Below are 18,612 nucleotides of genomic sequence, written 5' to 3' on the forward strand. Positions count from 1 at the left end.
AGGACCCCCGCTGGACCACCAGGGACTTTTGGCAAGTCTTGGGGGGACTTCTGACCCCTCTAAGACTTGCCAAAAGTCTCTGGTGGTCCAGCGGGGGTCCTGGAATGATCTCCTGCACTCGGGCCGTCGGCTGCCGGTATTCAAAATGGCGCCAATAGCCTTTGCCCTTACTATGTCACAGGGGCTACCAGTGCCATTGGTCTGCCCCTGTGACATAGTAAGGGCAAAGGCTATTGGCGCCATTTTGAATACCGGCAGCCGACGGCCCGAGCGCAGGATATGGCTCCAGGACCCCCGCTGGTCCAGCGGGGGTCCTGGAGTCCCCCCCAAGACTTGACAAAAGTCCCTGGTGGTCCAGCGGGGTTCCTGGAGCGATCTCCTGCACTGGGGCTGTCGGCTGCCGGTATTCACAATGGCGCCGATAGCCTTTGCCCTTACTATGTCACAGGGGCTACCGGTGCCATTGGTCGGCCCCTGTCACATGATAGGAGCATAAGATGGTGCCGGCCGTCCATTGCTCCTACCATGTGACAGGGGCCAACCAATGGCACCGGTAGCCCCTGTGACATAGTGAGGGCAAAGACTATCGGCGCCATTTTGAATACCGGCAGCCGACAGCCCGAGTGCAGATCGCTCCAGGACCCCCGCTGGACCACCAGGGACTTTTGGCAAGTCTTGGGGGGGGGCAGGGGGGGGTTATTCATTAGTGATACATTGTATTCGTGGGGGTTCCCCATACGTTTCGTGACCCCCACGAATACAATGAATATGGCATATACGTTGCGGATTGTCAATACGTTGCAAACAAATGCACACCCCTAGAGGCTACATCCTGTAAGAAATGGTTTGCTCAACAGTAAGAGGTATAAAGACTTCTGAAGATCTGTGTATTTGTAATAGTTAAATAAAAGGTCCAGATTTTCACTTGGTTTAGCTTCTCAGGTTTAATAATGAAACAATTTTTATTGGCATAATTCCAACAATACAAAAAAGCAGTAATAATAATAAATTTGCCATCAATTTCCCCCATATCTCCCCAAAATACAAACTTAACCAACAGCACAATAGCAACATCTCAGCAGAAAAGAGCCAATATTAAGATGAGAGCAAATGAATATTGCTCCCATCAGAATTAGGCACATGTCAGTTAAGGGGCATAGCTGTGCGAGGCCTCAACAATTTCTTCAAATCTTCTGGCAGCTTATCAACAAATAGAATCCATATTTGACAGAATCTAGCATAACCCTTGGAAGATCTAGAAAGAGCAGTATGATATCCCATGCAAACGGTCTGCACCATTCTATCTTTCCATGCAGAAAAGAAAGGGGGCGTCTCCTTTAACCAACTAAAAGGTATACATTTCTTAACTAATAAATGGCACCAGCCAAGAATAACATGATATCTTCCAATAAAAATATGCTTATCTAAGCAATTTATCAAATAGAATTCAGAAGTAAATATCACAGTTTTACCAGTAATTGATGCTAAATATCTGAACACTTTTCCAAAATAGCTGAATTTGTGGACATTCCCATAAGCAATGAAACAATATCCCTAGCTCTTTGCATTTTATATAGTTGGCAGCAGTGCTGTACCTCATCCGTTTTGCTCTAACTAGGAGAGATGACAAGTTTATGTATTATTCGATACTGCATCTCCCGAAGATCCACATTAATAATGGTTTGCCTTAGTGAAATCTATAGATGCTGCCAGATCTTTTGCTGTTAAATTTGTTTTACAATCTCTGTTCTATAGAGCAGCAAGCACTTTCAAAGTAGAATAGTCCTTGTATAGAATTTAACTACTTATAGAACTGGAATACAGAAACCATATTTTGTTCGATTAATCATGGAAAAGAAGAAAATTTGGTAGCTCTATAAAGGGACAGAAGATCGGACAAAGGATGAGCTCAGATAATGCCTGAATTCAAACATATAAAAAAAATCTTTCCTGGTGAATCCCTTCTCATTGACACAATTCTCAAAAGGATCCATTACAGTGGAATTAGTGCAGTCATTTACAGTATATTTACAGCAAGCAACAAGGAAATTAAACTCATGCTCTCCTTTGCTATAAACCTGTTACAGGCTCCTCTAGGGAACAGTGAGCATTTCATATCAAGATTACTCTTAGATGTGATGTGACAAATTTGCTAATAAAAAAACCCCCAATGAATGACTAGCATCAGACTTTGGGTATATCCCTCACCCTCCAGTGGACACACGCAGCACTTACTTGCAGGGGAACCGATTGCTCTCTATGTCCTGTGCGCTCCTTGTGAATAATGCCTAGAAAAGCAAAAAGACAAAATGATCGATTACTTTACACATGAGCACATTGCATGGAATGCTTGTGAGTTTCAGTGGTGCTGAACAATGAGGTGTACAAGCAAAGGCTTTCCAGAAATTGACTTTCTCTCATCAATGAGGGAAGGATGTTGGCAATCTTGCTGTTATGGAAAAGATGATTTATGGAAATATAAATGGGATAAATCTGGAAAATAAACATTTTTAGTTTCTACACAGACCTTGGCCTGACACACAGATCTTCGAGCACTGACAGAAAGGGCAACCTTTTTTCAAATAAGAGAGAAGTTGGGGGCCTTCATTTTCAGTTTAAACTGATTTTCACCCATAAATTCCTAGATTTTTCCAAAGGTGCAAATTGTTTTAAACTGATTTTCTCTCTAACTTTAAGCTGGTTAAAGAGCGGCTCCAGAGCTGCAGATGCAGAGTTTCTAGGCCTCCCTCCCATCACTGCTGGAAGCCAGTGCGGGTCAAAACCTGTGCTGCATTTTAAGTTCTGCCCCCACCAGTGCAAGCGCTTGCCCTCCAGTACCAGCAATGCCGCATTTGAAGCAGGTCCTCTCACTAGAAGCACTTCCCAGCAGGCTCCCTGGCTCCACACAAATGCCGAAGTGCAGTGCTGCAGTGTTGTAGAGCACGGGATCCAAAGCAAGCATGCTTCTGAAAGAGGAGAGAAAGGGAGCCTCGAGCCAGCAGTGGTAATAATAAATATTGTTGTGGTGGTAGTTGGAGGGGGGAGGGGAAAGAGGGACATGCCAGGTAGGGGATGCTGCTGAATGGGCGGATGGGAGAATCTGATTATTATTGCTTTACAGTACCGGCTTCTGTCCTCCAAAATAAACTCCGTTGTTTACCCGGAAAACTTATGAGTCAATTTTTTCCTCTGATTTTCTCCCATTGTTGTTCTTATCCTAATAAATTCTGATCAATTCCCGAGAAATGTAACAAAATAAAAACTGAAAATGAAGGTCCCTAGGATAAATGAGTAACCTTTTTGCTACCTGTGGATCTACCAATGGATGGACAGAATGCTGCCAGGAGCATCCTGTCATGCTTAATGCCTCTACCATCAGTCAGACATGCTGAGGTGAATTTTATAACCGTGCGATTGGGTAAAGTTTGAGCATATCTTTTATGCGTGGATTTTACCCCAAGTTTTCTAAGTAAACTTGAGTGCATATGTTTGCTTTGAAAATTTGGAGGTAATTGGTCTGAAACACACATAGATTAACTCACACAAAGAAATACCTGCTCTTTTACGGGTATAACATGTGTGGGTTAATTTACGCGCAGAGAAGAGAATTTTTAAAAGGATTTACATGTATAAAACTGGGTTTTATGTGCCTACATAAAAACATAGAAACATAGAAATGATGGCAGAAAAGGACCAAATGGTCCATCCAGTCTGCCCAGCAAGCTTAAGGTAGTGACTGCCACGCTGTGCAGGTTACTCCCATATTTCTCTTAAGGGAATAACTTTCGCTCTGTGCAGTTATCCCCAAACCTTATTATGCCCATAAAAATTTCAGTTAGTAACATTTTTACTGGGTGATGAGCTTTCTTGAAAATTCAGATAGTGTTGCTTGACGTGCTTTGCTTATGGACTTGGCCGTAGAAACAGTCTTGTGCTTTTTGCCTAAATGGACTTTACACGCACAAATAGGCTTTTGAAAATTGCTACTTTTATGCTTGTAACTACTTTGAAAATTCACTCCAAAGGGCTGAATTTTCAGAAGGTTGTAAGTGTGCAAATGTCTTTTGAAAATGACTACAATATATGCTATTTATGCATGTAAAGCCTTTTGAAAAATACTTCCAGACTTTTTAAAATCAAAACGTCTGCGTGTATGTTCCAACTCTACCCCTAGGGTGGCCAACATTTCCATGGACCATAACTGGACACCCCACTAAACATAATGCTTTGGAAGGAGGGGGAGTTACAAACTACTGTCAGTTGTTGATCCACTCATCACTTGGCTTTCAATCACCCCCCTCAATATACTTTGTTTTATAAAACATTATTTCAACAATCGTCATAAACACATCAACCGTAACCTTTCTCATGCAGTTTTGAGCTCTATCACAAGTAAAGCCTTTCTAATACACATCCACCTCCATACTTCCCCATAAATCCACAGCCTCCTCTCTCTCTCACACACACACACACACTCTCAAACACAGGGCATCCTCTCTCATACACACACTCTCAAACCCACAGCCTCCTCTCTCATACACACAGCCTCCTCTGTCATACACACATGCACACTCCCAAACACACAGCCTCTTGTCTCAGACACAGGTGGTTTGCTCTCCCTTTCCTTAAAAACTTCCCAGCCTTTCATCTTTCTCTCTTGTGCCACCTGTCTCTCAATATGCCCTCCATCTCCTCTGTGTACTCCTCTCTTGTGCTGCCCTCCCTATGCTCCTTTTTCTCTCTCCTTCTTCCCTCCTGTCTCCCTCTCCTCCCAATGCCTTCCTCTGTTTCTATTTCCTTTCCTCATGTGTCCTCCTGTCTCCTTTGTGACTCTTTCGTCTCTTCCTTCCCTTCCCCCCTCTGTCTCCCACCTTCCCTCATGCTCCCATTGTGCCACTCCCCTTCCATGTGACCTTCCTTCTTTCCATACCTCCTCTATTTCTCTTTCCTCCCTTGCTCCCCCTGCATCTATCTTCCTTTCCCTCCCCTTTTCTCTGTATCCCCCTCTGTCTCTCCCCTTTCCTCACCCTGTGACTGGTTTTGCCCACCTCAGATCCTGTATTCCTCAGCTGTCTGCCTGCAGCCCCCTCTCTCAGGTCTTGGCCCAGCACTCAGTGGGGCTGATGCAATAATGTTCGCAGAAAGCGGGCGCTGACTTTTCAGTGCCTGCTTTCTTAATGCACACATGGCGCCTGCAAGGTGGGCGCCATGCAATAGGCAAATTAGGGGGTTGCGCTAGCAAGGAGGTGCTAGGGTCGCTTGTGTGACCTTAGCGCCGATAGACCTTAGCCGATAAACCGTTTTCATTACTGGCAGACGACCGATTATGAAAACTGACGCTGAGTTTACTGGCATCGGTCTTTAATAACTTGGAGGTCTGCAGAGGTTTTTTCTTTTGTTTTTTTTTTTTTACTGAAGAAGTACAGAAAAGCAGTTTTTTCTGCTTTTCTGTACTTCTTTTACATGCGCTCAGCTATTAACGCCTGCTCCAGGCAGGCGTTAATATCTGAGCGATAAATGTGCTTCTGAGATGCACATTTATCTTTTTGAATGCGGAGTGAATGAGTAATAGCCTCATTCACATGCATTTGCATGTGATGAGCGCTATCTCATTCACTGCACGTTGGAAGAGGATTAAATAGGTGCTAATCCCCCTATTGCATTAGGGGGTGGATTAGCACCTATTTAACCCGCGTCCGACAGCGGGTTAAACAGTGCGCTCATGTGAACGCACTGTATTGCATCGGCCCCAGTGAGGGAGGGGAAGGGACCCAGAGGGCATTGCTACAGAGATCTGTGGAGCCACTGAGGGCTGTGCTGTTCCCCACCTCCTCTCCCCATCCCATCCAATCACAACATAGAAAAGGAGGCAAGCGGGCAGGAACACAGTTCAGGTCTCAGCTCTCTCTTTCCCTGTCACCAGGAAGCTGTGGGAAAAAGAAGGAGCCTCTTGCAAAAAAAACAAAACAGATTTTCGGTGTCTGGTGAGTACTTCTGACCAAACACTGTACAATCTGGCTGTCCAGTTGAAAACTGGGCAGTTGTCAACCCTACCTACCCCCCAGAACACTTCTCCCCAGTTCGTGTATGGATATTGTGCTTACTTTTACGTGCACTGAACTCCAGGCTATTTTCCAACAGCCATTTACATGCATAAAACACAGCCCACTGAGGGCAGAGGATAGAGGACTAATGATAATTATTATTCATACAAGGTACACAGCATCATACAAGAGGAGAAGGCTTGAGTACTTTACAGTAGTCCTCCAACAAAACAACAACAACAACAACAACAAACCAAAAACACTTCATAATAAGGTTAGAATAGTCAGGGCCAATTTAAGATTTCAGCACCCATAAGCAGGGTTGGAGAGTGGGGGATGCGAACCCTTGGAGATTGAAAAGTGGAGGAAGTCCCTGCCCCCCACCCTTCAGCATCTCTTTGGCCTGAGTATTTGGTGCCTTCAAAATCTGGCAACCTAGGCATTCCTTATGCCTAAATCCAGGCCTGAGTCTACTGGCTGACAGACAATTGAAATGAATAAACTGAGTACAATGCAGTGAATGAACATGGCTTAGGGCAGGCATGGCAAACCTATGGCATTAGAAACTACAGAGGTCGATGTACTCAAGCATTCCTCCCATTTTTAGTGTCTATGGGAAAAATGCTTACTACATAGGGCCCACAGTGGAGCTCATTGACTGGTCAATTCTTCTAGCCCTCAAGGACTTAAGACACCCAAATGAAAACGTATGAAATCCTATGAACATTGGTACTCTCAAGTGTTTGGCACTCTCTGGCACCTGAACTGAAAAAATGTTTCCTATTCCTAGCCTAAGGGTGTTAAGTTCCCTCTCGTCACACTGTATAATTGTCTGCACTAATAATTAAATTGTTCAGAGTGGATTTACTGAAATTTGTCAGAACATTAAGGTGAAGGGAATATATGTTGTAAGGAATAATGATTGACGATTCCCACAAGAGTGAGGACAACCCATTTCATAGAACGAAAAACAATACAGGTGATAAGGACCTCGGCAACACGAATGCTTTAGGAGCTGCTATACTGGGTACAGAATGCACACATGGGGTGGTGCTCTGCAAAGAATGCAATTAGTAGGCTGGAGTAAATCCTTTGGCTCTTTTGTGTGCGTGTGTGTGTGTGTCTGAGGGGGTATGAACTTTTTGTTACATGCCTTACGCTGCTGGCAGAAGTTTGGCTGGAAGTTGATTCTGTATTCTACTATCTTACTATTGCAAATGTAACCACACCCATTTCTCTGGTTTTTATCTTGTTTCCAGCTTGTAGCATCTGGATCTGAAGCTGCTGTATAGGTAGGCTGCTGCCACCTAGTGTCTCCCTGCAGATAGTCTTGACCTCTTACTGATACTCTACTAATTTTTGCACTGACCTGATAAACATAGGGGTAGATTTTCAGAGCCCTGCTCGCCTAAATCCGCCCAAAACCGGGCGGATTTAGGCGAGCAGGGCCCTGCGCGCCGGGAAGCCTATTTTACATAGGCCTCCCGGCGCGCGCAGAGCCCCGGGACTCGCGTAAGTCCCGGGGTTCTCGGAGGGGGGCGTGTCGGGGGCGTGTCGGGGGGCGGGCCCGGACGTCGCGGCGTTCCGGGGGCATGTCGGCAGCGTTTTGGGGGCGGGTACGGGGCGTGGCTACGGCCCGGGGGCGTGGCCGCGCTCTCCGTACCCGCCCCCAGGTCGCGGCCCGGCGCGCAGCAGGCCCGCTGGCGCGCGGGGATTTACGTCTCCCTCCGGGAGGCGTAAATCCCCCGACAAAGGTAAGGGGGGGGTGTAGACAGGGCCGGGGGGGGGGGTTAGGTAGGGGAAGGGAGGGTAAGGTGAGGGGAGGGCAAAGGAAAGTTCCCTCCGAGGCCGCTCCGATTTCGGAGCGGCCTTGGAGGGAACGGGGGGAGGCAGCGCGGCTCGGCGCGCGCAGGCTATACAAAATCGATAGCCTTGCGCGCGCCGATCCAGGATTTTAGTGGATACGCGCGGCTCCGCGCGTATCTACTAAAATCCAGCGTACTTTTGCTTGAGTCTGATGCGCAAGCAAAAGTAGGCTGATCGCGCTTCTTTTAAAATCTACCCCATAGTGTAAACACACAGGCGGGGCAAGCGATTTCTTGGTACAGTCATGTGGGTAGCCAAAGGGCTTCGGGGCCTTAAAGATTTAATTTGAAATGGATTAAGAGAAATAGCTGGCCAGATGGAAAGCACGAAGTGAATTCACCATGAAAAAAATGAAATGAATAAATAAAACAATGAAGACACGTCAATAGAATTTAACAATTTTAGTTTAGAAGTAAGCTGGCAGAATTTTCCTTTATATTCTTAAATTGCCGTAAACGAATTAGCACAAATAGAGTTGTCATTCAGTTAAACTATGAATATCAAGTCCTGTGTTTCAGACTTTAAACAATAACTGATGTCTTTGTTTAAATTTAATTTCAAGTATATTGTTCAAGAAAACCAGTTTTCGGCAAGGATTACACTTATTTTCAGATAAATATTATGTTATTACTTTATTTTCTTTTCTGTTATTCTGATACTAAATTTAATGTTAGGAACTGATACTTTGTAAGTTGTTATATGTTCCAGATCTCCCCTGAAGATCATGTTAAACCTCAAGAGGATTTTCCAGCAGGTAAGCATTCTAAGTGTTTGTTTGTTTTTTCATTATGTCAATGTTTCTAGCTCTTCTTGTTCATGTTCCTTCTTTCTTTACTAGTTTGCAATAAACAATCTCAAATGAACCCTTTTAGTAAGTCCCATTTTAATCATGTGCACACTTAATTATTTTATTGTAACAGTTTATATTTTTTGTATTGTTAAATTTTATGCACATTTTACTGTGCACCGCCTAGACCCATTTTTAGTGTTAGGCGATTAATAAATTTTAATAAATGTAAATGTAAAATTCAGGACTCCCTCGATGAAGTGGCTAGGGAACGGAGCTGGCTAGCGATGATAGAGAGCACTGGTTCAGGCTACCCATGGAAGCTGAAAAGCTTCAGAAGCCCGTTAGTGGTGCTAGTGTTCGCTGCTAGTGAACAATATCTGGAACTCTTACCTTGACCATGCTGTCTCTCTCTCGAATTCCGGTAAACTTTTACCTACCTCTCTACCTTTAATCAACATAAAAAGATATACTAACTTCTTATCACCAATATTTTTCCAAAGCTTATATGTTGCCCTATATGTATGTCTCACTAGCTTGTTGAGCTTATACACTAACTAATACAAGCAAAGAATAATTGGATTATCCTAACTAAAAAAAACAGGTAGGGAACTAACACTTTTGCCTTAAGACTTGAATATGGATGACTGTCTGTGTGGTACCAATGGGTAAGAAATAAGAAGTGTAGTACTGAGAGAAGCAGGGATGAAATCTGTGATATATCTCAATGAACTATCACTGATAAGAGTACTGTTCTGTCACAAATTGCAACCCATTCACACACTCACTTTTGTTACTTCTCCATTTCTTGATTTGGTTTATCTCTATGTTCCTTTACTTATACAATCAATGTTTTATTGTTTCTTTCAGTAAGCTCTGTGCTTTAAGGAAACAAAGAAACAAAATTCTTTCACCTAAGTGCAGAGAGTTTATTCTCTTGATTTTACCTTGCTTTATAATAGCTCTGGAATTAATTACCCACTTACAAACATGGGAAATTTAAGATAACTCTGACCATTTCAGTACACCTCAGATTTATTCCATAAAATAGATTTTTTAATGCCCTTTCATTCCTTTGCTTTCTATTAGTTGCCCTGTTTAATTAAGCTGAATAAATATCATGCATCAGCTGCTTTTTAAAATTGAATCTGACTGTTCTCTCAATCTTACCTTTTCCTGGCTCCTATATTATTAAACAATATCACAAACACACAGTCACACATTAGGCAGTGTTCCCTAGATGTTTTAGATAGCTTTGGTACAAAATTAGGCCTCAATGGATAGAGAAAGGAGAGAGAGACTGAAACGCAGGTCTTACCTTCGCAATTTTGGCGTTTCCCGGTCCCTACCACTGAGTGATAACATCATTGGATGAGCCCTCTATTTAAGAATTGTTGCAGAGTAGCATGATGGGAGAGAGAGACTGAAACACGGGCCTTACCATCTCAATTTTGCCATTTCCCAGTCTCCGTCACCAAGTGATGACATCATTGAGTGAGCCCTCTATTTAAGAATTGCTGCCCAGTGGCATGCCACTGCCCAGTGCACTGAAGCCGCACACATAAGGGGTCACCCCTTCTGGCATATTTTTTTTATTTCTCTCCTCATTTACTGTTTTGTTTGCTTTAACTCTCAAATGTCCTGGGGAAGAAATGTAAAGGGCAATATTGAGTCTCTCCCATCTGCTTCCCCCCCCCCCCCCCCCCTTCTACTCAGGCTACTTTAGAACCTGAGAAAACAGGACAAAATGAACTTGGGGCTATGTGTCCCATTCTCCAAGAGAGTTTTTGTCTCTTTAAGCCCTGGTAGTTTCACTCCTCTGCAGGTTTCTTCCCCTCACGTTGGCAGCCACTGGGAAGAACCAGTTTGGGTTGAAAATGCCATATTGGTTACATAACCAGATGGGGAAATGAGCTGCCAGCGCCTCCAACTTGGATGTCAGCTTGAGTGTGAGAGCATCTTGTATGGAGAGAACAAGCCTGCAGAAGTTACTCTGGAATCCCTTTGGATAGCAATCTCAAAGCTGGAAAAGTCTGTTTCTTCTAGAGTAGGCACTGTTTTAAACTCACTGGCTGGTGTCTTTAAACAAATTCCAGGATCATAATGAATTGATTATTAATCAAGAGAAAGAAGTTCAAGAGCTTAAAAAGGCTTGCCAATCTCTCTATAATAATGAAATAACTCTTATGAAGGACAATAAATCTGCATATCATAAAATAGAGAATTCTGAGAATTTTACTAAGAGATTAAATCTTAGATTTTTATGTTTAAACATCTTTTATTGATTTTCAACAAAATATAAACTTATAAATTCTGAAATACAGTTTAGGACTGGGATCTCTGGTATAATCTCCCCAAAGACCCATATATTTGTCTCAACAACACTGCTGAACCCCCAGACTTTCTCTCCTTTCCTTACCCACCTTTTCCATGGAAAGCATATTACACAGGAGTTATTTCCTTGCTGGATCTACACCAATCATGTCATCATCTTTACAATAATAATCATTAACAACTAGACTCCTTGCTCTGTGTGGAGTGCCTGTATATATAAATTCCAAATTTGCAAAAAGATTTTCCTCTTATAGATCAGTCTTTTCTACATATCTCTCACATATGAAGTGTTTGATTTCTTCACTGAGTAAGGGGTTGGTGGAATATAAATCTTAGATTTTTAAATTTCCCCAAATATGCTATCATTTCTTTATTTTAAATGTTACAGAAATATTTTTTGGAACATTTGAAATTGTCTAAAGAGGCTATTCCTAATTTTAGTAAGGTCTATTATTTACCAAATAGGAACGGATTGGATCAATCTATTGAGGAGGGGCAGGTGGGAATTCAAGAGAGATTTAATTTGACTGATTTTGGGGGGCACTCCTAGCCAGAGGTGATAGAAAGAGCCATGGTGTTGGCTACTTTTCTTGAGGAGACAGACAAACAGATGATCCTGAGATTATTTTTTCAGGCTAAAGATTTTGCCTTTAAGGGTGGTAAATGGCTTTGACATCAGGGAAACATAGCACAAGAGGCAGTTGTTTCTTACTTATTGTCAGAAGAAACATGATCTTGAAGCTTCATTTTTGTTAAAGTATCATGTAATGCCTAATTAATCTTAATGGGAATAAATATAATTTCTTTAATCCTAAACAATTAGATAATTTCATTCAGAATAGGACTTTACTGTAGACTTTGCTTACTCAGTGGGTATATATGTGAAACATTAGAATATGTGCTGATGTTTCCTTTGTTTCATTTATTTTTACAACAGAAATCTCTCCCCCTTGTTGTGAGCTAAGTATTTGGCAATCAGTGGTTGTGTTCTTGTATAATATTTTTTCTCTTGTTTCTTTATATTTGCCAAAGTATTTTTCTGTAATTCAAGTGATATCTTGATGTAAATTGGAAATTCAATAATAATAAAAAAAAATCTAGGCCTCAGTGACAGAAACTAGTGCCATAATCCCTTTCTTGTCACTATGCAGAACAGTTCTCCTGCAGTTCCAAAATTGTCACTCAGAGTTTCTGTCAAAAGATCTCTGCTTTGCCGATGTCACTATAAAGAATAGTTCCTGTCCTACTCAAAAACCTCACTTATTATCCAGGGACCAATCATCCCCCCCCCCAGCACAAATAAATATGATAAATAATTTTTAATGTTCTGAAAATTTCCTTTTAGTGAAATTGTTTAATTAGTACTGTGCTTTGACCTATAAAAGTGCTATTACACTGACCATTTTACCTGTGAGCTTCTGGTAAATACGTGGTTACCATGGCGTTGCTATGACATTACCTTGGAGATAACTTCAGAACTCTCTTGCTTTTTACCTCCCTGAACCTGACAGATCTAGTTTTTAACCTACCTCAGTACTGCTAATTAAAAATGAATAGGAAGAATCCAATAAAATAAAACTAAAAAATCCCACTTAAACAACTCAGCTTTGTTCCAAATGACCTCATTAGCATCCAAGTATTACCTACAGGTGTCCTGTGTCCTCACACACCCATAAAATCCATTCCAAACACCTTCAGTGACAAACTCATAATTTAAAATTTAAAAATATTTTATCCCAAGCCAATAGCCAAATCAGTATCCCCATGACCTCTTTAGATGTCCACCACTATCAAATAAAACTTCCTGGTGAATTTTTTCCATTTTCCCAGTCCTCAGGGTCCCCTCTGGAAAACAGGTCAAATATCTGCCTTAAAACTCAAATTTAACCCCAAATTCCTGATGTAGTCAGGTTATCAGCATCTTCTAACCTGATTGCATCTGGCAAAACCCCACCAATTTTATGTTTAAAATGTGTTTTTTATACTTATGGTGCCAGGTCCACCGAGATGTTTCCCAGGTGTTGTAAATTGGTAAGGAACTTTCCCTCCAGTTCCCAACCTAAAATGCTGTATAAATTTTAAAATTTTGTAATTTTCTTTTTATTTAATTTAAAAAAATATGCTTTGGTGGTCTCGCAGCTGCCCACTGACCTCACCGCTGATGTCAGCAGACTCAGGCCTTCACTTTGGCATCATGCCAGGGGCTTGTCTAAGGGTCCCCAACGCCTTGATTGCCTCTCATACGCAGTGTCAGCGTCCCCACAGCTGCCACTGTCATATCCTACCTTTATAATGCAGCGACAGCTTTTCCAAGACTCCTGCTGTCTATGTCCCCTCCCATGGTGGCGCTGACTTCTGATTTTTCACTGCTGCATCCCAACCACTACACCATGCCGTTTCCCTCTCGAAGCAGGCCTACTTTCTTCTGAGACACAGGGAGCCTCCATACTCCCGTGGCTTACTGTCCCTCCTTCTTGCAGCCCTCTGCCACTTCTCCAACTTCCCAGCCAAATACTCCGTAGCCCAGAAATCACGGCCAACAGCTGCATTCAGCCTACCTCGGCCCCAGCTCCTGGACCTGCCTCTCTCATGCTGCATAAAATAAAAAAAAAAACTCAGCCACATCTCCAGGACCCCAAGTTCCCCTCTGACCAAGGGGCCCACCATAACCAAGGATCCCACAGCACCAGGCCTCTTACAGCATCGGGGCAGGTAAATAATTCTATATTTTTTACTTTACAGTGGCATAGTGTTTCCCAACCCTTTCCTGGAGGCGTACCTAACCAGTTGGGTTTTCGGGACACCCTTAATGAATATGCATGAGATATATTTGCATACATTGGAAATCTAGGGTATGCAAATCCATCTCATACATATTCATTGTGGAAATCCTGAAAACCTGGTTTGTTGTGCCTCCGGGAAAGGGTTGGGAAACACTGAAGTAGTAGATGTTGGTAAAGAAGGACCAATCGGCCCGCCCAGTCTGCCCAGGCCTACACTTCTATAGCTCCATCATCACCCTTACTGGCCCTTACCACCTCCCTCTGCATCCACCCCAAGCATGTTTGAATTCTGCCCTGGCTTTGTTTACTGCTTCCTCTTACCCGTTAACCATCCTCATGGTGAAAAGGTAGTTTCTCATATTTTCCTTTGAGTTCTCCATTCTTCAGCTTCAAAGCATTATTCTGTACAACCATTGGTGGCAAACAACATGCATAATGATCTCATCTATAACCCCCTTCTCTGGAAAAATCCATAACAACACATATTTAATGTTCAAAATGTTTGTTAAGGAAAGACATCAATACAAAGAAAACAATATGCAGTGTGCGGTGACACTTGACGCCTGTCATATATGATACAATACACTAGATACATTTTTTACATTTTCTCCCCAAGTCATAGAAACAGATTAGAGCACAATTAAAAGTATAACATTAATAGGGCAAAAACAAAGTCAAAAGAAAGGAAGCCCCACAAGGAGGATCAACACCACCCCTAAGCCTCAATGGGAAAAGCAGAACCCAATCCCAGGTTCAGCACCACCTGGGACTATTCCTGTAGTGGGACTTCCTACTGTTACGAACGGGGTGTTTAGTATGCGCTTGGGCCTCAGCCCGACCCCAGACGGATCCAGGACCGCACCGAGGGTTGACGGCGTGTTCCACCATGGCAGACGGTCTTACCCTCCGCCAGGCCTGCAAGCTCCCAAGGCCAACAACAGATGATGTTAGAAAGTGAATGGACCTCTGACCATTACGAGCCCTTTCGGACCTGCCGCTTGGAATGGCATGTACAAGGCAGGCCTGTCCTGAGGATGAGGGCAGACAGGCCTTGACATGAAGATGTGACACCATGATGAAGGTGAAAACATGACACCAAGGTGGATGCAATGGCATCTAAGACGAGGATTGTAGCAGACATTACACCAGGGCTATGAAGACAGGACACCAGGGCTGTTGCGAAGACATCACGGACCAGGGTCGATGCGACGGCATCCCAGACCCGGGTCGATGTGGCGGCATCAGAGGCATGACGCTGACGTGCAGACATGACGAGGAACTTGAAATCCAAACAAGACAAGAAGCTGGGGAGGAGGACATTGGCACTGTCTCTCAGGGCGCCTTACTCAGCCCACCTTCACGGGCGGACCCAATGGGCTGGTCGCGGACCAGCCTGTCCTACTGCGCGCCCTACACAGCCCGAGGAGGCTGGTCACAGACCATGCTGAGAACAGGACGAGCGCAGGGAAGAATCCAGCCGAGGCAGAACTTCGACAACGGAGCCATAAGTCGCCCAGAGCTCCACAAAGGCTGGCAGGACGAGACGGTTCAGGAGCACAGGACACCAGTCCACCTGCAGGCCACTCCAACCCGGGAAAGACGTCGTCCGAGGGAGCCCGGCCGACAGGACCAGAAGGCTCAGGAGCGCAGACATGAACACCAAGAAGGGCAGGACACCAAGGAACCTGGAACATCAAGAAGCGGAGGATCAAGACGAGACATCAGGACACCTGGAGGACCTCAGGCATGAAGACGTGACTTGACATGAAGACATGGCATGACGAGGAACAGACGAGACGAGGAACTCCATGGAAAAGATAAAAGACCTGACGGAACTCTGGCAGGCAGGAGCCTCCAGAGTGAAGTAACTCCGATGCAAGGCGAAAACGTAGTGACGGAGCAGCCCTTATATAGGGATGGAGCAGGAAGTCCACTCCTTAGTTGGGGCCAGCACACTTCCTGTGTCTGGCCCTTTAAATACAGAAGAAAGACGCGCACCGGCCGCCTAAGGGAAGGAAGCAGGAGCTGTGCAGGAGCGCGGACAGCGGCCTGCACCGACGTCTTCTACGCAGAAGGCAGTGCTGGCCTGAGAAGCAGGCCCGATGACGGCAGTGGCTCCAGCCGCTGCAGGAGACCCTGGGGGTGGCTCCAGCCGCTACTCCAGCCCGGGGGTGCGGCCTCCAGGCCGTGAAGCTGACAAGGACTTTGGCGGCGGCTTCCAGCCGCAAAGAGGATGCTGAAAGTCCGCGGCTCCAGCCGCGGTGAAGAAGACAGAAGTGGGTGGCCACCGGGCCGCGTGATGAACTTGAATCCGCGGCTCCAGCCACGCTGAAGGCCTGACTCCGGCGGCACCAGCTGCATCGGGCAAAAGGCGAAACGAGGTGAGCAGGGCCTGCTCGCGGAGGTTAGCTCCGTGGGCAGGGTTCCATAACACCTACTGGAGATGTGCAATGCAAATAATTCAAGGCTCTTGGAAACCATTCATTCATTCACTCATTCAATTTATGTCTGCCCATCTCAACCCAGCGTGGAATACAGTAAGATAAAAAATAATGATACCTATAAAAAGAAAATGATAGAACTGAAATGATATGTCAAAAAATATCAAATTAGTCAAATAGAAAGACATCACCTACAGCTTCTATGCTGATCTTTATTTCTATATAGCTACTATTGTAGAATATGTATATTACTAGTTGAATAAGAATGGCTGGCAAATTACTGTCACCAAACAGAAAAGGACTCTATCACCTTCAAAATAAAAAGAGCCCTATGGTTAATTACCTTATGCCCATATATTCTTTCTGTAAGGAATGCATCACATTTTCTGCTAACATCAAATGTCAGCTGATGGGGGACTGGGAACAATCATATATATCTCTTTAGTACCCATCACAGAGAGACAGGCTTAAATCATAGGTGTCCTCATTGTGGTGCATGGATTACCCACCCTTTGTCATTCTTCTGGTAAGGTGTGGTGGGAAACACGGGGACATTTACCCCAGAGATCTGATTTAAAGTGGAGCCAGCATGATACTGGGTGCTGGCAGCCAATGATCCCTCTAAGGATTGAGTTGCTGTATGCAAAAGTGTTTGATTATTTATCCTACAAGCACTATTTTCTTTGATGCAAAAAGCCTAGCAATTTTATGCTCACAGCAACCATTAGCAGGGACATTGATAGCAGCATGCTCACAGACTTTCCCACATACACATACACACACACACACACACACACACACACACACACACTAACATACTTGTATATTCACTCTCATACTCTTTCTCACACATACATGATGATTCTCCCAAACCACACTCTCATTTCTCTCTTTCACTCCCCCAACTTCCATGCACATGCACACTCACTCGATTCTCCTCCTCTTCCACACACATACTCATTTCACTAACTGCAAACCCTTCACTGCCAAACACTTTGAGAAGCAACACAAACCCCCGCAAAAAAAAAAGACATCTAGAACCTTGCCATATCATACCATACCAGCACTATCTTAGGACTCAAACAGCAGCAGCAGTCTTATCTATGACTTGGCAGCAATGCAACTATTATACCATGCCCTAGAATACTAATATACCACCTACTGTGGTTAACAGAACAAGCCAAACTGCTACAAAGCCCTACAGAAAAACTATATGCCAGCAGAAATACTGAACCTCAGTTACACATGCAGAACACAGACAGACCCTTACCTAATACAGAATAAGGGACTACAAATTTAAAACAAAAACATGTAGACAAAAATAAAATGGAAAGCCCGAGAAACTAGACTCTGAACAGTGGAATACTGAAGATAGAACAAAATACAAATATGTAATGCACATTCCTAAAGACAACATATGCCAATCACTAAAAATTCAAAATACATTTCTTTTTACTGTTGTGTCTGATCTTGTTTTTCTAATTGGTTGGTCCCAGACAGACTTTTTTTTCCACGTTCCCTTTCCCTGTCTTTTCCCATTTCCTTTTACAGGGTCTCTTTTTATTCTTTGTTTCTTTTCTCTCTACCTGTCTTCTTCTTTTCCTCCCTCATACACACATTCAGGCCCTCATTCCCACACACACTGTCTCTCTCTCACACACTCAAACACACATGTTCTCACTCTCACATGGCTCTCACTTTCACATGCTGTCTCTCTCTCATACATACACACCAGCTCTCTCTCACATGCTGTCTGAGTCTCAATTTAACACACAGGCTGTCACTCTCACATGCTCTCTCATACAAACACTCACACTCTCACACACATGCAGTCTCTCTCTCATACACAAGCATGCTGTCACTCCCAGATGCTCTCCCACACTGGCTCCAGAACCCGGGAACTCATACAGAGGAACCTATGCAGATGGATCACCTCAAGTTACCATCTGAAAAGAAGCCAAGGTGAAGGCACCTCAACCTCTGCTTATACTGTGCCACCCAGGGGCACTTCGTGGCTCAGTGCCCGGTTACACTGAGAAACTGCAGGACCTAGGGTTGGTTGGAGAAGCTACCCTAGGTCAATGACATTCCTCTCTCCAGATCCTGGTCCCAATCCACCTGTCAAATGGGAACATTCGGATCAATACTCAAGCCTTCCTGGACATAGGTGCTGGTGGCAATTTCATCCATGAGTCTCTGGTACACCAGTGCAGTTTCCCCACCATCCCACTGCATACGTCTCTCATGATATCCTCCGTCCACGGGGATCCCTTGCTTGGATGATTCACAGCGACCACCACACCACTCCTGATGCAGACTCATCTGTTCCACCAAGAATGGCTCAGCTTATGGTTAAT

At 44.0% G+C, this 18,612-nt stretch overlaps 1 protein-coding gene across 1 annotated transcript in view; it reads right to left on the reverse strand.

The window, feature by feature from the left end:
• LOC115088015 (cystin-1-like) overlaps positions 1-18,612 on the reverse strand; it is a 46,713-nt gene that overhangs the window by 17,619 nt on the left and 10,482 nt on the right. The window contains exon 2 of the mRNA XM_029595861.1: positions 2,236-2,288. Coding sequence (XP_029451721.1) covers positions 2,236-2,288 — 53 coding nt within the window. The remainder of the gene's footprint in view (positions 1-2,235; positions 2,289-18,612) is intronic.

Source organism: Rhinatrema bivittatum, chromosome 3, assembly GCF_901001135.1.
Source record: "Rhinatrema bivittatum chromosome 3, aRhiBiv1.1, whole genome shotgun sequence".
Taxonomy (NCBI): domain Eukaryota; kingdom Metazoa; phylum Chordata; class Amphibia; order Gymnophiona; family Rhinatrematidae; genus Rhinatrema; species Rhinatrema bivittatum.